At 43.3% G+C, this 21,700-nt stretch overlaps 1 protein-coding gene across 13 annotated transcripts in view; it reads right to left on the reverse strand.

Annotated features, from left to right (window-relative positions):
- The window catches only part of MPRIP (myosin phosphatase Rho interacting protein), a 146,141-nt gene that overhangs the window by 101,799 nt on the left and 22,642 nt on the right, over positions 1-21,700 (reverse strand). For 12 of the 13 annotated variants that reach the window (XM_039847598.1, XM_039847597.1, XM_039847600.1 and 9 more), the window contains exons 2-3: positions 8,563-8,640; positions 6,638-6,703 (exon numbers count right to left, since the gene is read on the reverse strand). In XM_039847598.1, the coding sequence (XP_039703532.1) occupies positions 6,638-6,703; positions 8,563-8,640 (144 nt within the window). Of the gene's footprint in view, positions 1-5,576; positions 5,682-6,637; positions 6,704-8,562; positions 8,641-21,700 lie in introns of those variants that run through there. The other variant, XM_039847602.1, reaches the window with a different exon arrangement.

The following is a 21,700-nucleotide window of genomic DNA, read 5'->3' on the forward strand; positions in this document are numbered from 1 at the left end:
GCAATCAGGAACATGGCTACTCACCCCACACTATTGGCTGAGCCCCCACTGGCCAGTCTGTGACCCCCTGCACTGGGTCTCCTTACCCATAAAATGAAGGTCCAGACTAGGGTCATCTCTAGAAGCCCGTCTGCTCTAACCTCCAGAAGAAGTCTGCTCTGTTCTTCATCCAAAGAGCCCCATGATTAACCACTGGTGGCTTCCAACCCCAGTTGTTGCACATGTGGAAAATGTCACCCAGGCCAGCACAAAGAGTTGTAAATGACAAGAAAAAGCTACCAGAGGCAGAAGGCTGCACCTTCTAATACACACCAGGCTCAAACGTCATAATAAGCCTGTGTCTCCAAGCTCCTCCCCAACTTATATTAAAAAGAGGGGAGGAGAGGGACTTAAAGTTCAGCTCCCAGTTTCCAGAGAACATCTGCACAGAAGGTCCCAAGGAGACACAGAATATGTCCTGTATCTGTGAGGTTTATTCTAGTGGATGAAGTCTCATGCACAGTAGTGAATAAAACTTAAGGAAAAAGGCATGTGGAACTTATAAGCATCACTGTTGACCTTTGACCTCTTGACAACAGAGAAGAGTTCCTAATTGCATCTGGGTTCATCTATGCTATACCTTGTCCACTCACTTTAAAATTTCAAGTTGGCCTAAAGATGCTCTAAGGCAAAGTGGCTGCAGGAAGCCCAGAGGCAGAGCACAGGGGACCCCTCCCAGCACTCATCCCTCATCCTGTAATTCACTCACTACCAGATTACCACACAAACACCTCAAGAACTGCACTAGTACCTTCCAGCCAAGGAAGCCCTTGCATACATAATATATACTTACAGATTATATTTTATCTTCAACATTCTTAAGAGTCATTAAGCAATTAATTGTTACAACATCCCTCCCAAAGAGGTGAAAACTATTTTTAGTTGTTATGATTAAAGAAAGATGGCATAAGGGACTCCGATCTAAGGCCCCTATGTCCAAACACACCAACACATTGGACTCACCTAAGAACCCCTGGCTGATCTACAACACCTGAACACACTCCCAGGCTATGTCAACCCTGACAGCTAGCCCTCTGGGCCCTGGCCCACTGAGTTGCCAGTGGCCCCCTGCCTGCCTCACAGCTAGTCTCTACTTTTCCTTACAAACATGAGCACCTGCATTGGCCTCAGCATTTACCCAAAGATGGCTATTCATACATCGGTCAGCATTGGCAAAGCACTACTTTTGCAAATGTTCAAGGAACAAGTTAATTATTTAGGAAACGTTAGTTAATTAAATGGTCAACACAAGAAGAGGTGTCTTGCCTGTGCAGGCATGTGGATAACTCTGGACGTCTGTCCAGTTAGGGATACTCCTCACTTCAGCTGAAGAGGGAATGGTGTAGGTGGGGCTGAGACTATTCCGCAACTTCAACTAAAGTAGCAATAGATTATATCAGTTTTAAAACTTGTATTAGATTCTGTGCAGCAGTGGTCCCCAAACTTTTTGGCACCAGGGACTGGTACTCCTACAAGACTCTAATGCCTGATGATCTGAGGTGGAGCTGATGTGGTGATGCTAGCTAGTATTTGACTAAACACCAGGAGTAGCCAAAATATATCAAGAATAAAATGAGCAAAGACCCTGAGGTCGAAGCAACCTTAGGGACTCTGTCCTATAGGAAACTGTAAAGTAAACCATAAAGGAGCCAGAAATCCAACCTGTGAGTGCTCATGTCCTCTGAAGAGTGTTCAGACCAAGCTTACAGCTTTACACATGAGCACAGAGTAACTTCACATCCTACGGGATGGACAAATCCATAGCTGCCCGCCCCCCAAAAGCACATACTCAAGAGCTAAAAGGGTTTTCTTTATTATGTTTAGGGATGTGAACTGGGCTAAAGTCCTTGGCAGCACGACCTCTACAAAATCATGCAGCCCTGGTCTCTCCTGACTCTCGAGGACTCTTAAGGCAGAGAAGGGAGAAGACTCACATAGCAAAAGGTAATGCTCAATACCACACAACTGCCATGGAAGCATGGGTACCATCCCACCATGGTTTCTACATGAGAAAAACCCAGGGTCAGTTTGTTTCAGCAGACAGGGTTCAAGAGCATTAGACTCACACAATTTTTTTAAAAAGTCAAAATTATAGTGATAAAAAGAAGAATAGAGTTGCCAGGGGTTGGAGGGAGAGCGGCTAGTGTTTAATGAGGACAGTGTTTCAGTTTTGCAAGATGAAAAGAGTTCTGCAGATGGATGGGGGTGATGGTTGCACAATGATGAGTATGCTTAATGTCATAGACTTGTCCTATTAAAAATAGTTAAAATGGTAAATTTTGTTACTTATATTTTACCATAATTAAACAAAAACAAGAGCTCCAACACTTCCCCTCTGTTCCTCTGGGAAAGCCTTCTAAAGTGACCTTTGGGCTCTAATGATACCAGCACCTTAGCCTTACATCAGTCCCCAAAAGTTCAAGGAGAAGTGGCAGAATATGGTACAATAATGGGCAGATTACCCAGGTAAAAACAAAAGTAGAGGAGAGAGACAGCAGTTTGGGGTTGTAGATTCTTCGCTCTATCCACTCCCGAAAAACCAGAGGCTCAGCCAAATTGCTCCGGCTCCCACTTGTCTGTGAGGCTGCCCTGAGCTCAACTCACCTCAGTTTGCATTTGGGAAATTTCTTTTCCTTTTTTGGGAAATTTGCCTGTCCTCCACACCCACCAGTTACAGGGTATGTGGGTGTATCGAGAAAAAAAATTCCCAAAAAAGGAAAAGTGATTCCCAAAGGTTAGTCCAATTACAGAGCCGCCCAGAAGAAAAAGGCAACAGTCAGTCCCCCGAGGCAGACAAGCAGAAACACTTTTTGAAGCAGCTCTTGAGGCAGGCACTGACCCAGGGACTGAAGCTCCTCACTTCCTCCCTCTTCCTGGGACTCTTGACAACCACGGCAGCTGCCAAGCCCTTCGCAGGCCCAGCAAAGGGGGCCCGGACAACTTCATCCCCTAACTGGTTCTCTAGAGACCTCTGGAGGGCATTTCTCCCTTTTGCTGAGGAACCATTATAAGCTGCACCCCACAACAACTCTCCTAGCTCCTACCTTCTCAAGATGAAAGCAGAAATTCTGCAATAATGCATGTACAAGCTTGGTTAGTTCAACTCAACAGAAGTTTACTAGGTCTGTGCCATCTAAGCTGCCTGCCACACAATACAGAAGGGTAGCAAAAATTATGAAGGGCCCAACCATGGGGGAAAAAAAGTCACAATGTAGTTGGTAAGATACCATTTAAACAAATGAATACAAATAGGAATGTTATATAAAAGCTAAGTAACAATTTGAAAGAGGTGTGACTAAGTGTTAAATAGCCTGGCCATAAAATGTTACAATTTACTACATGCAGTAGATTAGCTATGGAGGGCTGGAGTTAAGTTTGGCAGGAGTGGTAGGATAGGATCAGTGGTGGCTACTAGCTGCTCAAAGCTGCTGTTCTTGGAGACCACCAAGATGGGGCCAGCATACAGGCATGATAGTCTGAGCACAGCACAGGAAGTGGTACCTATATGTTCCCTGGGTAAAAGCCACCCATAAGCAGTTCTGCTAGCCCTGTGGTCACCTGATATGCAGGGATATTCCATAGAAACCCCTCCACACCAGAAACAGACCCACTCTTATTCCCTGCCTGGTACTTACCACACCAGCCAGCAAGCTAACTCTACCCTATCACCTCCCTCACTCCTAGGAAATCTGATGGCTGAGTCCTTCCATACCTTTTAAGAACAGGGGTGATAGCAACTCAAATTTATAATTTTTAAAAATTAAAAAATTTAAGTAAGTTACTGACCCAATCTCACAGGGTTTCTCAGTCTTGTGGGTGGCTGATCTGTGCATCACAGCATGTTTAGCAGCATTCTTGGCCTCCACTCACTAGATGCTGGTAGCAGCCCCCTCCATACCACACAGTTGTGAGAATTAAAAATGACTTCAGATATTGCCTTGGAAGCACAATGGTCCCCAACTGAGGACCACGGCTCTAGGTAGTGAAGGAGAAAACTTCCAGCATGGCTAGAATTCAGTTCACACATGAGCCTGCTTGAAAAGTTTTCCTGCTCCAGGTCACAAGACCCCACTGACCAGGTCAAGGCAGGAGTCTAGGTTTCGGGAAAGTTGACCTCTGGGTTGGAGTTCCAGGATTCTGGACTGTGCTCATCCAGTGAGCGGTCATGAAGAACAAGGCCTGATGCAAACCACAGGGAGCAGGAGTCTACCTGTAAGCCCCATGGAAATGACTGCTGATGCTAACCAGCGGGCAGCTGGCATCTGACTGTCCTCTTCACCCAGCCTCTTCTCAAATACAACCCAGACGCTTCCTTGCATAAGAGAGGTCCTCATAGGACCTTCCTAATACATAAGAGAAAACCCTTACGTGCACAAAATGTTGCTTTAAAAGTATTTCAAAGCGACTGCCACTTTTTTTTTTTTTTCCCACTCATAAAAATAATGCAACTCTACTCCCCGGAGGTACAGTGTACCTGCACTGCCCAGTTTTGGCAGATCAGTACTAACTGGCTCACAGGGTTAGTCTCTTCAGCTCCAAGGTCACCTTCCAGAAAGTGGGCATCCCCCCAATGTTCTCTCTGCAGTCCAAGTTTCTCCTGGGGCTTCTTTCTTTTCCCATGTTGCTGGCACAGTCCCACCTCTGTTCTAGCAGCACATGAAATAACATCCAATCAGCATCCAGGTTGCTGGGAGACCACAATGTACTGCAAGGTGTCAGTCTTCATGGCTCGACAGTCTCAATTATTTAGGAGTGGCTCTTGGGATACGGCATGCGCTCTGCGTTTGTGTCGACACAAAGGCATCCCTAGTAGCCACTCTCTTTGTGCTTGTGCAACTGAGCTGAAGAGAATAATGAATTGTGCTGGACTCCTGTTAGACCTAAATCAAGATTTTCTAACCAGAATAATCCGTCTCCAAGGAAAGTCCAGGGAATTCAGTTTTTCAGAATGGTTCACTGCCCATCCTAGCTTGAGTGTAATCCCATGACCTCTTTCTCTACTGTTAGTCTGAGGCTCTTTCTCTACTGTTAGTCTTTGCGAAACTTCAGAACAGGTCAGCTAGGCACAGGGAGGACAAAGTAAACCCCAAGGTTCATAGCAGCCCAGCTCCCACGTCAGGGCTATTGCTCGCACGACAGCCAAATTAGAACACACAGGGGCAGCACTGGGCCTGTCTCCAGGCCTGCTTCCTTTCCTCAAAGGAAATGAAGATCTAAGTGAATCAGTTCCCTTGCTCCCACCTCTAGTGAGTTCTACCACCCCAATGGTACTCACCTCCAATTCAGTCATGTCAAACTACTCTGTACCACAGATGTTTTCATGGAAAAAACTCTCTGTGGCCCATCTACATTGTATAAATATACTCACGAAGAAGAAAAAAGAAAATGCTTTTTAAGGAGGAACCAATGAGGCGATAGCCAGTAAAGAACTAGCTATCATATCTATTAACTCCATATCTAAAGATCATACCCATTCATTCATCCCAGAAACAAAATAGAGAAAGCATCACAAAGATTAGGACCCATGGCCTATTTACCTGTAAGCTGTAATAACCACTCTAAAATCCAATGTCCACATTGTCAATGAGGTTCCTGGAGAGGACAGTCATCTCTGCTCACATTTCCATAACCTGATCGCACTGCTGCAGCAAAGGAGTGAACTCTGGTTGGGATGGGGTCAATCTATTTTACATGATATGATTAGATTTTCTAGGACAGTCCCAATTTAAAAATGCTGCCCAAATGAATGCATGTATGTACACAGACACAGACACAGATACAGACACACACACACACACACACACACACACTCTCTCTCTGTATCTCTCTCTCTCTCTCTCTCTCTCAAATGGAACAGGAAAAGGTGCTAAAAATGTCTATCTTCAACCCTTATAAAGCTTGGAATTCAGTCATACTTTAGATTAGTTAGGAGGGACCAATCTTCTTTACAGAAAAAGGAAATGAAATAAGTGAAAAAAGAAATGCCAAAACATTCTACCTGGTTGGTTTTTGGGTTTCTTCTGGACTAAGAGCAATAAACACTCATCCAGCCCAGAAGTAGAAAGCAAACCAGGTGGGTAGCACAGCAGTAAGGAGCTTGTATGCTCTGGCTTTGTGACTAGAGGAACAATGACCCCATTACCAGAAGGCCTCTGAATATTGATGGGATGAGCAAGACCAATTACAGCAATGGAACTTAGGGGCAGTTCTGGGACTACAGCATGTGAATGTGCATGTGTTCAACTTTCACGCAGACCCAGGGCCAGTCCCAAATCTGTCCCTGTAGGTCCACAGCCTGTTCCACTTCTAACTGGGAGTACTCTGGACGAGTCAAACTCCTATCAGCCTTGAAAAGAAGTGACTTCCTCCCCAACCACTTACTCTCACCTATGACTATTGAGGATGCCTCAAACCGAAGATCTGGTTTTTAAGGGTCATCTCTACCAGTTGCCGCAAGTTCTTAAAAAATTCCAGGCTCCAAAAGAGAAGCCCCAGTGAGAGCACACAGCTGCTGTGCGCATAGACAACGCAAATGCAGTCACAGTGAATGAGCTTGGTGAAGGCTGGAGACAGGGAGTAAGCAGAGGAAGACACTCACCATCTCATCCAGCGCGTAGCGCAGGAGGCCGTGCTCGTAGAGGATAAAGAACCGCCGCTGCCATTTCTGCAAAGGAGCACAGAGTGGGTGTTTAGAAGGGTTCTGGCCCCAATCTCCACTTGCTGAGTCTCTGTGTCTGACAAACCTGTATCTAAAGAACGAAGGCTCCACAGCTTATATTTCTGGGGCAGATGGCAGGAAAAGAGGGACCCAAGGCAGAAGAATGGCCACGATTGGGTCAGGGGAAAAGCCCAAACTATCCAGTGGTTTCCACACGAGTTACTGAGATTTAACAAGATGCCTGGTTTATTTTAATCTGCAAGTTCCTCAGGAGCAGTGATGCTTTAGTCACCATTTTGTACTCTTTATGTACCCAACACAGAGCTTATCACGTAATGTGTGTCAATATCTATCTGATGAATTATCTGACATGATATGGGATAACCTGAGCATGCCAAGTATTGATTCCCCACTTCAGGAAAAATCTAGGAAACTGTTATACAAGGTTGTTCCAGTGATCCACAGGAAAAAGGGGACAGAGAAAAAGACAGCCAGGTTCTAGTATTCATTGAGGAGAATTAGGCTAAAAACAACAAACAAATTAAAAAGCAAAACAAAACAAAACAAAAAAACCAGGAGCAACATCAGTGGGAACTGATTCTGATGTCCAGAGAGTGTCTGACTGGCAGAGTGCCCTCTTTCTACTCTCCACCCAAAGGCCAGGCACTGGGGGACAATAGTTGTCCAATGGCACTGACAGCAGAATAAAAAGTACCACAAGAGGATGTGCCTTCCTCATAATTTTTGCTGGAGATGAGAGCACAAGAACAAAAATATCACGTCTCTTTGCTTTGGGCCAAAATTACATCATTTATAATAATGATCTTTCCATTAGAAGCTAGAATGGCAATTCTGTATGCCCTTAATATAAATGGGAAAGGGAGCTGCTCTCTGGTTACTGCAGGCACTAGAACACATTCCCCCCGCCTGGGTGGCAGGAACAAGACACTCAAATGGTCTTACAAAGAGGACCTGTAGAAGACTGGTTCCACGCTTGGTGTCCAGGAGAAAACTCTCCCCCAAAATACATTTCCAAGGCTACAATAAAGACATAACCCATTTTAGAAAGAATCCCAAAGAACCCAGACACAATGTGAGCTCTATGGAGCACAACAACGCCTATCCCAGAGTGTAGTATTCAGGCCAGGGGCAGCAGAGACCAAGAGGCATGTCAGAGGCTCTCCAAGGGAGCAGGAAACATGAAGGGAGCAGAGCTGGAGCAATATATAGGGTACAGGCAGCAGCACCTGAAAGAGCATGTGGAAAAGGAAAGAAAGTGTTTAATTAGAGTCAAATACAAATGGGCTCCTTGGCAGAGGAATAAACCGCTCATCAGGGATAAGACTGGTGAGACCATCTTGCTGCTCCAGCAGCCTGTGCACAGCAGGGACCTGCCCTGGGCTGGGGTGCCCAGGAGAGGAGCAAAAGCAAAGCTGGCCCTCAAAGCCAGCTTTGCTGAGCCCCTAGCTGGAGAGGAGAGGAAAAATGAAGAAAAGAAGGAAAAAGAGTGCTGCAGGAGGCAGGACATTGGCACTGAAGGAACTGGAAGCCTAATTAGCATAATGCAAACATTTGCTGAACTGCCCTTTTGCCTTTCCCATTTAACTATTTCTAAAGCTGACTCATGAAACAAGCGGCACCATGTGAGAGCTTCTCATTTTGAAGGCAGCACCAGGTTTAACTATGTGTAATTGAGACTTCTCCTGTGGAACCTACAAGTTTGCCAAACAGGTGTTCTCTGGATCCACGGCCATCCCTGGATCCACTGTCAACTCCCCATCTCCCTCTTCCACTCTGTCAATTTTCCCTTAGATGGGCCCCTCTCCGGTCCCTCCCACCCCAGGAGTTTGCTCTGATTCCCTTACCCGAGACCGATGCACTGGGTTGTCAAAGTCGGTCCCATCTGGAGCCAGGAGCAGCCAGCCACCATAAATAGGTTTTGCCTAGAGGAGAAAAGGGCAAGTCATCAGTGGTCTTGGACCAGAAAGACAGAACATGTCCCACAGTCAAGTTAATGACAAGCACTTGCTGGAAACAGAGGACACCTCTGCTTGGCACATACCACACATCTCATATCCCAGCCATGGAATCTCCAGGAAAGAGGTTTGAGACAAGAAGCTCATGGGAGCTCTGTGGTGACTGGTATGGAAAGTAGAATACAAAACCCAGTGGAAATCTGAGGAACTGTAGAGTATAGAAACTCCAAAAAAACAGATCCCTCCCTTAAGTTTCTGATCGAGTCACCAAGAACAGGAAAAAACGACATTTTCTTCAATAACCATGAGAGTGCCAATGTGTGCCAGGCATTAGGTATACCACGTGAACAATATAGTCAAAAGCCCTCAATCTGACAGTACAAAACAGGGTCTGGGAGAAGAGACACTGCTTTAGTGATCACAGCTAACGCTTGCCAAAGAATCATCAAATTACTAGCTTCATGACCTTGGGCCGAAAACCTTTTGAGTTTCAATTCCCCCATTTGAAAAGTGGGAGTGGAAAATAATTCTATCTACTCCTCATGAAACTTATGTGAGGACTGATGAGATAATGCAAGTAAAACATAGCACAGTAGTGTAAAACAGTACAGCCATTGTGGAAATCAGTCTGGGAGTTCCTCAAAATGTTAAACATAGAATTCCATACAACCCAGACTTTTACTCCTAGGTTTATACACTAAAGAAAACTGAAAGCAGGTGCTCAAATAAAAAATTGGACATGAATGTTCACAACAGCACTATGCATAGTCACCAAAAGGGAAAAACAACCCCAACGTCCATCAACAGATGAATGGATAAACAAAGTGTGGTACAGCTATACAATGAAATATTATATGGCAATAAAAAAGCATGAAGTACTGACACATTACAACATGCATGGACTTTGAAGACATTATGTTAAGTAAGAAAAGAAAGACACAAAAGACCACATATTGTATGATTCCACTTATATGAAATGTGCAGAATAGGTAAATCCATAGAAACGGAAAGCAGATCAGTGTTGCCAGAACATGGAGGATGGAGGAAGTAGGAGATGGGGAGTGGCTTCTAACAGGTATGGCATTCCTTTATGGGTTGATAAAAATGTTCAGGAATTAGTGGAAATAGTTGCATGACCTTGTGAATAAGCTAAAAACTATGGAACTGAACACTTTAAAAGGGTGAATTCTATGGTATAAAAATTATATCTCAAAAAAACTATGAGAAAAAAATGAGCAGTGTTTGGCCTATAAGTGCTTAATAAATGTTAGCTATTATCATATTTTTATATTCAAAGATTCCCCCTCACCCAAGACCCTGGCAGTAGGAACTCAACATGAGCTAAAAGATCTAGACAGACACTCCGGCTCTGCCTCCCTTTTTAGCCACACCCGGTTGGTGAGAAGGGGTTGGAAAAGGTAGAACCAGGCCAATTTCTTTGCTCCTTTTGGAGGGCAGTAACACAAATTAAAACCCAACCTTCCGCCTGATGTTTACACACAAGGATTAATCTCTGGGTAAGTCTTAGGAGTTCTTCCAACATGCTTTTTCTGGAACACTCTCCAACCTGGGAGACTCTATCACACCATCACCGCCCCACCCCCCATTTGATAGCTGTGGAATCTGTGACTCAGAGAGATATATTCACTTGCCAGAGGTCACACATCTGGGTAAGCCAAGAACACTCTCTTTTTATTGGCTTCTGCAGGGTCCTTAAGGCCCACAGGAGAAGTGCTGGCTTTTTCATTTGAATGAAAACAGAGCAGGTAAGAGAGGATTTGGACAAGGGGTATGGAGTAGGCTGAAGGAAGTGAGAGGCTGGCTTTGATCAAACACGGAGTGGGTGCTGGCAAGGAACCGGAGGTTAGAGGGACACGACTCAGGAGGGCCACGTCCTGGGTATGCGTAATGAAATTCTGCCTGGGAAAGCAGAAGCAAAGAGAGGAGTTGTCTGTTTTCTTAGCAAACACCAGCGGCCCCCAGCCATCCCCCAAGCAGGTGAGCACACCTGACATATCCTGTGACAGCCAGTACAGAGGATGGAGAGGTCAGCATTGGGGCAGGTATACTGGACCAGGTGAATCCTCACTTACCTCTCAGCCTACAGTTCCCTGACCTGTGAAATCAGGCCACATCTCCATTTTTGTCTAGCTTTGATTGTACACCACCTTCTTAGTCTCTGGCTGCAGGGTTTTTAGGGCACCTTCACATTATCAGCCTGACCTATATCTACCTGATCTTTCCCTAAAAGAGGCAGTGGGAGACCTGAGGAACTGGCACAAGTTCCCTCAGAATCTAGCTATGGTTTCACCCCAGCCCACCACTGGTGTCATTATTCACGCAACAAACGTCTATTCAGGCATATTATGTGCATGGTCCCATGTCCTATACACCAGGGAGCCTGCCAGAAACCACGTCACTTGGTCATAGCGTCCTTCTACAGATTACCCCAAAGGGGACCCTTCCAGGTGTGCAGGTTGTCCTGAAAGGTGGGAAAGACTGGCCATTGGAGGGCACAGGATAAGAAACAAGTGCTCTGGGAGGAGGAACAGGCTGGAAAGCAGGTAATGTTCCATCAAGAGCATTTACCAAGGCAAATCCATAGTGACAGAAGGCAGATTAATGGTTGCCTAGGGCTGGGAGAATGGAAGGAATGGGGAGGGCGGGTAACAGCTAAAGGTTATAGGGTTTCTTTTAGAGATGATGAAAATGTTCTAAAATTGATTGTGGTAATGGTTGCACACCTCTGGAAATATAATGAAAATCATCAAATTGTATAGTTTAAATGGGTCAACTGTACAGTATGTGAATATTATATCAATAAAGCTGTTAAAAAAATCATTTACCAAGGCTTGTGTCAGACAATGAGGAAGCAGAGATAAATAAGAAACTGCTCCTATCTTCATGGGTTCACAGTCCAAAGGAAATGTAAACTAATGAATCCCATACCTAAGGAAGCCATATCTGGGGAGGGACCAGGGGGGTCACTATATAAATTTATATCAAGTGACTCTGCTCCCCCAGTCAGATTTGGGAAACTTCATTCAAAGAGACAAGAACAAAGGTTTCAAAGGGCAATAACCCAGTCCATTGGTTTGTAGGGAGGGAGGTGGAATGTGCCAGACAGACGCCAGAGGAAAGCAAGAGGTGGCAGGCAAAGGCATGGCAGAGTAGGGAGTAGAGTAAGCACCTGAAGGGTTGACCTGGTGCTTACAGTTGGATGTCAGTAAGAACCTCCAGGTGTCCACTGTGTAATTTCAGGGTCACTAGGAGACAGCAAGGTACCTGGAACCCTGCATTGCCATCCAAGTGAGCAAATGGGAGAACAGAAACAATTGTGAAGGTGAGGAATGCCGCCCCCCGCAACACACACGCACGCACACACACACGCGCACACACAGGACGGCAGCCTGGGATGGAGAGGACTCTCTCGGCACAGCTAAAGCAAAGTCACAACGCACAGAAGCTGGAATAGCTGCATTTGTGGGACCGGTGAGGAAGGAGCTGTTCTAACAGTGCAAAGCAGCCCAAGCTGCTTCCCTCCTTAAAATTCTTCAGCATCTCTTACTGAGAACATCCAGACTATGTAATCCAGTCCACAAGCCCAGATACCCGACACTCGGAGCTTCCTCTTCCTTGGATAACCTGTGGTCCTGACCTGGCAACCCTGCCCTGAAAGTGCTGCAGCTTCTCCCACTATTTCTCAGACTCTCTAAAAATGCCAACATCAGACCCAGCCAGCCATGTTGGTAAGTTCAAGAGTATTCAGCAGAGCCACTGCCCCCATGATATCAGAGGCTCACAAGTGTTTTTGGAAGGCAGCAGTCTTCCCTCTCGATCCTTACCTTCTTTCCTGGGGCAAGGCCTCCAAGAGTCTCAAAAGCATTCTCTTCCTGAGAACCCATAATAACCTGAAAGGGAGACTGAAACAGACAACCCAAGGAAGCTGGCACTGGGGAGTGCACTCTAGAAACTGTTAGTGGTATGCTAGTTTTGTTGTTGTGTTCTGGCTGGGTGGCTGGGTTTTTGTTTGTTGCTTGTTTTTTTACTTGGGGCCGGAGGAGGGTGGACAGTGCAGGAGAAGCAGGTAGCTGCTGTCCATACTGAGGATTTGAGCTGGGCTATAAGGACCCAAAGGATGAGAATGAGTTCTGTTTCAAGCTGGCTACCCTGGAGAACACACTTATCTAAACCCATGTAAAAGTTACCACATGAAAGCACCCCCTGACCTGCTTTCCTTACAATTAAACTCAGCCCTCCCTCATAGATCCAATAAAGCAGAGGCTACTGGTGGTCTGGGCAGACTCCTCAACCCAAAATTTCCAAAAATGGTTTTCTGAAACTTCTGCTCCCTGGAAGATGGTGTAGAGATAATTTTCCCTATTCCACCTAAGCACAAACAAAACCCTGGACATTATATATAAAACTAACCTAAGAAGACTCTGAAAGGTGAAAACAAGGAGGCAGACAGGCTAGGGACCTTGGGAACCAAGAGATGACACAGAGATACATGCCCTGGGTTTTCTCTTTGCCTCATTGTCCCAGACCAGACACTGGAGGAGCAGGCAACCTAGAAGTGCCAAAGAGTACAGAAAAAAAATACACTAATAAAAGCCTGCTCACTCTAGCCAAAGAGCCAGGGAAAGGACAGCTTGGCAAGACAGAAAATTCCTAGACAATAACCACCCTACTCCACCCAGGCACCATAGAAATGATGCAGCCCCACCCCTACTATACTAGCAAAGGCCAAACTTCCACCTTGCTGGCTAAGAGATGCCCCAGCATCCCTACCAGGGATGTGCCAGGAGGCCAGGTAGGGAGCTAGGGCTTTCATTCTCACCCAGCAGTAACAAGGCCCTGTCCCTCTCCCTGCCAGGGCAGTGTCAGAGGAGAACATGTGGGGAGCTAGACTCCCCCTCTACCCACACAATAACAAGGAATCCCCTGCCTGAGGTGTCACTGGAAGCCAAGTAGGGAGCCTGGATTTCTACCTCCACCTAAAGTAAAAGGCAGTGGCTCCCCTTCCCCTGCTGGAGCAGTGCCAGAAGAAAGCCAACTGAAAGAAAAGGGTCAAACACAATCCAGAGTCACCTAACATAACATGAAAATGTACAAGTTTCAATAAAAAAAAAAATCACTGTCACATCAAGAACCAAGAAGGTTGCAAACTGAATGAACAAAGACACTCAACAGATGCCAACACCGAATTCAGAATAATGTCAGAATTATCTGGCGACGATGTCAGAATTATCTGGCGACGATTTTAAAGCAGCCAGGCTAAAATGCTTCAACAAGAAATTATTAACATACTTGGAATAAATTAAAAAAGAAAAGCGTCAGCAAAGAAATAGGAGATATAAAAACCAAATGGAAATTTTGAAGCTGAAAAATGTAATCATTGAAATAAAAAACTAAACAGCAGAATGATGGAACCAAATGATGAGCTATAAGAAAAAACACTAGAAGCTACCCAGACAACAGAGAGAAAAGAGACCTAAGAAATAAATAAGGGAAGAACAGAGTCTTAGAGACCTATGGGACTATAACAACACCTCTAACATTTGTGTCATCAGAATCTCAGAAGAAAGGAAGGAGGGTACAACAGAAAAAGTACTCAAGAAAGAATGCTGAAAACTTCCCAAATTTGGCAAGAGTGGCAACCTATAAATTCAAGAAGCTGAGTGACTCCAAAGGACAAATCTGAAGAAATCCACACCAAGACATATCAAAAGTAAATTTCAGAAAACTAAAGACAAAGAAAAAAATCTTGAAAGCAGCTAGAGAAAAACAATGGCCATGGATAGCAGAAAACCAAATATAATGACAGTGGATTTCTCATCAGGAACCATGAAGGCCTGCAGAAAGCTGCACAACACTGTTCAGGTGCTGAAAGAAATCGATTGTCAACCCAGAATCCTATACCCAGTGAAAATATCCTGCAGGAATATAAGGGAAATCAAGACATTTCAGATGAAGGAAAACTAATAGACTTTGTTAGCAGACCTCTCTAAAAATGGCTAAAGTAGTTCTATAAACAGAAAAGAAATGATAAAGGAGGAACCGGGGATCATCATGAGGGAAGCAAGAACGCAGTAAGCAAAAATACATACAATCAGGCTTTCCTTCTCTTGAGTTTTCTAGATTATAGAGTTTCCTAGACTGAAGCAAAAATTATAACATTGCCTACTGTGGTTCTAAATTATGTAGAGAAAATACTAAGACACTTGCATAGGAAAGGATAAAGGGATGTAATGTAATGTGTAGAGCAAGTACTAAAAAACATACTGAAAAAAATCACTGTAAGTCATCAAATTATCATAAAAAATGAAATTTGAAAAAATTTTAAAGCAGGAAGAGAAATAAGAGAACAAACAGAAAATAAAAATAATCATGGCCTAACATACCAATAATTATATTAAATGTAAATGGTCTAAATACACGATTTAAAAAGTACAAAATACACCCCAAATAAGGAAAAAAGAGCAGTAAAAAAGTAAAATCAATAAAACAGAGATGATTCTTTGAAAAGATCAATAAAATCAACAAAATTCTAGCAAGCTGACAAAGAAAAAGAGAAAAGACAAATTAAAATCAGGAATGAAACAGGAGCTATCACTATAGATCCTGCAGACATCAAAAGGATAATAAGAGAATATTATGAACAATTCTACGAACAATTTGACAACTTAGATAAAATGAACCAATTTCTCAAAAAAACACAGAAAATTTGAATGACCTCATCACTATTAGGGAAACTGAACATGTAATTTTAAAATTCCCCCAAAATAAATCTCCAGGCTCGGTTGATTGTATTGGAGAATTCTACCAAATGTTTAAAAAAGAATTAACACCAATTCTACATAGTCTTTTCCAAAAAACGAAAGAAGAAAAAACACTTTCCAAATCAACTTATGAAGCTACTATTATTCTGATATCAAAATCAGACACAGTATCAAAAAAGGGAGAAGAAAAAGAACTATAGACCAATATTCCCAATGAACATAAATGCAAAAATTAACAAAATATTAGCAAAACAGAATTCAGCAAAATATTTAAGAAATTATATACCATGACCAAGTGGGGTTTACTTCAGGAACACAAGGCTGGTTTAATATATATTTTTTAAATCAATCAATGTAATCCACCATATTACTAGGCTACAGATGAAAAACTCTGTGATCACATGAATTAATGCAACAAAAGCATTTGACAAAATTCAACACCCATTCATGATTTAAAAAACAAACAAACAAAAGAAATTCTCAGAATAGTAGAAATAGAAAGGAGCTCCCTCAACTGATAACGAGCACCTACAAAAAGCCTAAACTAACACTGTACATAATGGTGAATGGTGTAATACTAACCGCTTCTCCTCTCAGGTCAGGAGTTAAGCAATGATGTCCACTCTGAACTCTTATTCAACATGGTACTAGAATTTCTAGTCAGTGCAATAAGGCAAGGCAAGGAAATAAAAGGCATACAGCTCCAAAAGAAGAAATATTTACCGATGATAAAACTGTCTATGTAGAAAACCACAAGAAATCCATAGAAAAAAACACCTAGAACTAGTGAGTTCAACAAGATTGTAGGATATAAGATTGGTATATAAAAAACTACTATATTTCTATATACTAGCAATGAACATGTGGACACCAAAATTAAAAATATAATATCATTTACAATTGCTTTTTGAAAATTATATACTTAGGTGTAAATCTAACAAAGCATGTACAGGATTTGCATGCTGAAAACTATACAATGCTGATGAAAGAAACAAAAGATCTAAATAAATGGAGACATGTTGTGTTCACAGACTAGAAGATTCTAAGATATTAATTCTCCCCAGGTTTAAGGTAATTATTACCAAAGGTACAGCAAGACATTTTGTAGATATAGACAAGATTATTCTAAAATGCATATGGAAAGGCAAAATAACTAGAAGTTTTTGTAAATTAAAAAAAAAGAGGAGCAAGGACTCCATCTAGCCAATTACAAGATTTATTATATATCCACAGTAATCAAGACTGTGTAGTATTAGTGGAAGGCTAGTCATATTAGATCAATGGAACAGAATAGAGAACTCAGAAATAGGCCCACACAAACATGGCCAACTTAATTTTTGATAAAAGTGCTAAAGCAATTCAACAGAGGAGAGATCTTTCAACAAATGGTGCTGGAGCAACTGAAGATCCACAAGCAAACAATAAATAAGCCTCAATCTTATACAAAAACTAACTTAAAATGGAACACAAATTTAAATTAGCAAATTAGACTTCATTAAAATCAAAAACTTTGGCTCTACAAAAGACCTTCTTAGGAGAGCGAAAAGATAAGCCACAGAGTAGGATAAAATATTTGCAAACCAAGTATCTAACAGAGGACTAGTATCTAGACTATATAAAGACCTCACAAAACTCAATAGTACAAAAACAAACAATCCAGTTAGAACCCTAGTGAAAGACATAAAAAGATACTTCACATCATTAGATGTGAAGATATATACATGGCAAACACATGAAAAGATGCTCAACATCATTAGCCATTAGGGAAATGCAAATTAAAACCACACGACATGTTACTACACACCTATCAGAATGGCTTAAATTAAAAACAAAACAAAACGGTAACACCACCAAAAGCTAGCAAGGATGTGAAGAAAGTACAGCTGACCTGTGAACAACACGTTTCAATCGCATGGGCCCACTTGTACAAAATTTTTCTTCAATAAATACCTGTGCTGTTTTCAATCTGTAGTTGGGTGTCTGAGTATGCAAAGGGCCGACTGAATACATGTTATATAGGTTACTTGAGCATCCCTGGATATTGGTATCTGTGTGTGTTGGGGCGGGGGGAGAGGGGCGGCTCCTAGAACCAATTCCCCTCAGATACTCAGGAACAGCTGAGTTTTGGGGAAGTCAAATGTTATAAGCAGATTTTTGACTGCACAGGGGGTCAGCACCCCTAACTCCTGAATTGTTCAAGGGTCAACTATATATTTCACTCATACATTGCTGGAGGGAATGTAAAATGGAACAGCCTGCCTGGAAAACATTTTGGTGGTTTCCTTAAAAACTAAATACACAACTACTACATAACCCAGCCACTTGCACTCCTGGGTATTTATTCCAGAAAAATGAAAGCTTATGTTCACACAAAAACTGTACACAAATGGTTATAGCACCTTTATCATAATAAACAAAACCTGGAAGCAAAGCAGATGTCCTTCAATGGTGAATGGTTAAACACACTGTGGTACATGACACCATGGAATACTAGTCAGCAATAAAAAGGAACAAACTTGATACACACAACCTGGATGAATCACCAGCAAATTATGATGACTGAAAAAAGCCAATCCCTAAAGGTTACATGTTGTATGAATCTATTTACAGAACATTCTTAAAATGTGGAATTTACAGAAATGAAGAACAGATTTGCAGCTGCCAGGGGTGAAGGAGACAGTAGTGGTGGGAGGGCAAGGTGGTGTGGCTATGAGGGCTCCTGCGTGATGAAAGTGCCTTATATCTTGTCTGCTTTGATTTCAATATCCTGGTTGTGACACTGTACTATAATTTTACAAGACGTCACCACTGGGGGACACTAGGTAAAGAATACATGGGGATCTCTATGTATTATTTTTTACTTCTTACAACTGCATGGTAAGCTACAATTATCTCAAAATAAAAAGTTTACTTAAAAAAAAAATCAAACTTTGCTATTTCCTGAATACTCCCTTCATGCACACAGGGATAACTGGAATGGGGGACCTGCCACAGCCCCAGAGCCAGAGCCTCAAGCCACGAAGTCTTCAGCTGTCCACTGCAGTCCACAGGGGTCTTCCCCAGGCAAGGCTACCTGCTATGGCCCTCAGCTGTGCTACATGAGCTCCCCTGGCCTTTCCAGCAACTTCTCTTGGAGGCCACATGCATGCTCATGCACATACCCTTTCTTGTGCAGGCCTACTTGACCACAGAGAAGTTCGTCTGCCTCAGCACCCTTCATGGGCAGATCTGGGTTGTATCAAGGAGAGTCCAACTATCTCAACTCAGGCCAAAGGCAGGGGAAGGAGCAGATGTCCTGGTCTGTTTCTCACAGCATTGTCAAGCTGTCACACTGATGCTTCCCAGAAACATACAGACCTTTGGACTCAGCCACCTAATCACAACCAGCTCCAAGGTGTCTAGAACATCACACACTTGGGTCTCAGCTTCATGTGGCCTGTCTGAGGCTCAAAGAGCAAGGAGGAGAAAGTCAGTGATGGACTTCTAACAGGTGGTTAACCTCACTTTTCCTGTCCCCTGCGTTCACTCACCCTCAGAGAGCATGTGGTATTGAGACAGGCAGGCAAACATGTCATATAATATGGTACTAAAGAGGAGAGCCTCAAAACTATCAATGTAAAAAGAGTCCCATCTTTTCCACCGCCCTGGTAAGATACCATCACCCTAAAGTCCCTCTACCATCTGGTACCCCCTTCACTTTCCAAAGTTTACCTCCACTAACAAAACATCTGCTCCATGGAATAGGGTGATTCACTGTCCCCTATGCAGGTCCCCTCAAAATCCAACACTCCCTTAAAATATAGTAACCAACCCAAAGCCAACTGTTCACTGAAAGCTTACTGTGGCTGCTGCTGCTGCCATTAATCTAGGACACTCCCGCCTCCTCCTTCTCTGAATGGCCCTATTACACTTATACTTACCAGGAGAACGAAAAATATGTTTCAGGCCTCTGAACTATATAAGCAGTTATCTGTGTGGAGGGCTCTTTACCCTAGTCTGCTGGCAGCTCCCTGCTCACCCTTCCCAGGTCCCATCTCCCAACTCTAAGCCATGTATGTTCCTTCTCTCTTACAACACCTCAGCTTACTGTGGACAAGAATCTCATCTTTGTCTAGTGAAGTGCCTAGTACAAAGCAAGGCTCCAGTAAATGAATGAAAAAACAAATACATGAATGAGTCAATGGACACACTTATTAGTCACCACGACATAGCTGAGAACCGAACTGCTCTCAAACTAGTCCAAGTAAGGCCTTTCCAGCCAAGACCTGGGTGAGCCCAGACCACACCTTTGAATTCCATACATGGAGCTCCTAGGTCCCTAAGAAATGATGGCCAGCATTGAACACTGAGGGACAAGAAACATACTAAAGAGCAAGCAGACAGGTTGAACTTCAACTATACTTCTCCCTTCTCTTAATGCAATCCCCAATCACACCACTGTGTGCGCCACACTGGCAAAGATAAAAAGGAGAAGTACTGCAGGAAAACTGGCACTCCCAGAGAGCAGCAATGGGGCCACATGTAGCAAGAACAGTGATGTTTCCATCTTCCTGCCTTAGCAGCCCTATGACCAGAAATTGAGCCTAAAGAAATAAAACAGAAAGAAGTAAAAAGTTCCGTTCATAATTTGGGAGGAACTCAATGTCCAACAAGGAAATGGCTAAATAAATATTAATTTATCAACTCACTAAAATATTACACAGCCATTAATTATAAATAATTCAAGAAACCCTCTAGAGTACAACCCACAGGATTCCATTGAGCTAGTGCTTCCTGCATAGAGCCAGGTGACTTCATTCTCCTGAGTGACCAGCACCCTCTGGAGGTGTTCAGCAGAATCTCCCCAGGAGCTGCTCTGAAGCTGAAATCATTGAAGGTATCAGTTAAAAACATGAAGTGCACACGGTCCCTCAGTCCAGTGAAGACCAGTCGAGAGAACATGCAACCAGCGTAGGATGTGAAAACATGATCTCTGTTTATAAAATGCATGATGATGAAGATTAGGAGTTAACGAGAAAACAGTTGACTGTTGGGATCATGAACAAGTCTTGGGTTTGTTTATTTTTACTGCTATTTTTCTAAAGTAATGCTGCTATACAGCACTCTATACTCTATTCTCCACCAGTGGCATGACCTAACGGCTCTGAGAAATTAGCGTAAGACCTGGTCTGGGAACCAGGAGGCCCAAGGTCAGGTCCTGGTTCATGACTTAGTCATTGTGTGGCCCAGCGCAGAGAGACATTACCTCTGTGAATCTCAGTTTAATCATCTACAATAATAGCGAAAACAACATATCCTTTCCATATCATTTTTTAAAAAAATTACATCATACACAAACACATACTGGGTCACAACGCCTCAGAGTCAGCGACATACACCCCAGCACCTACACAGGGCCATGCACACAGACAGTGCTCAAAACAAACTGGGGGCAGTGCTTGGGGACTGGTAGTGTTCAGGGAAGTGAGCCCAACAGTGAAGGTGGTTGAGTGCGGTTTCTAGAACAGGACTGCAGAGGCCAATCCAGAGGGACCCCAGGGCTCCCAACTCTGAGGGTAGGGGCAGAGCATGCAAATCTCACACAGGCTACCTCACACCAAGCTGAATGCCTGAATTCCAGGCAGCATGGCTGCTGTCCTCATGAAAGTTCTTCAAACAGAAAAGTATCACACAGTACTGAAGGAAAATCCATACCTGTAGGGACCAGTATCCCAGCTCTGGGGAGATTCCTGGGGTAAAGATTCTCTGGGTTAAAGATGGCGGTTGGGAAGTTGCACTCAAGCATTAAGGAGGAGGCAAATAGTAGGGTACTAAATCCTTTGGTAGAGGGTTCACTGAAAGATCGATGGGCAGAATGTGTGTAAATCACAGCTGATACATCTTCTACAGTTTTGAAGTTGTTTCCTTGCCCTCTTCTTTTTTTCCAAAAGAGTTTCTGTGGAAACTCTTCCACACTCATAGCAAACAGGCTGTTTAATATTTTCTACATTTCGATTACAAAAGAAGAAACAATGCCTGAGTAGCAGCCATCTGGCCATCTTTATAATCTTATAAATCACAGATTTCAAGGTCACCTGTCTTTTCTAGGATGTTTAAATATAAGTCAGCAAAAGGAGATGTGAGCACATGTCAAAGTCCAGTCTAAGGTCATACCCCTGCCAAGACCTCACTGTGTCCTGTGGCCACCCAGACAGACAGCAAGAGGACCAAACGGCTCTAAGTCCAAACACACTATGGAGGGAAAC

The sequence above is a fragment of the Pteropus medius genome, unplaced genomic scaffold (genome assembly GCF_902729225.1).
Source record: "Pteropus medius unplaced genomic scaffold, Ma_sr-lr_union100, whole genome shotgun sequence".
NCBI classification, from domain to species: domain Eukaryota; kingdom Metazoa; phylum Chordata; class Mammalia; order Chiroptera; family Pteropodidae; genus Pteropus; species Pteropus medius.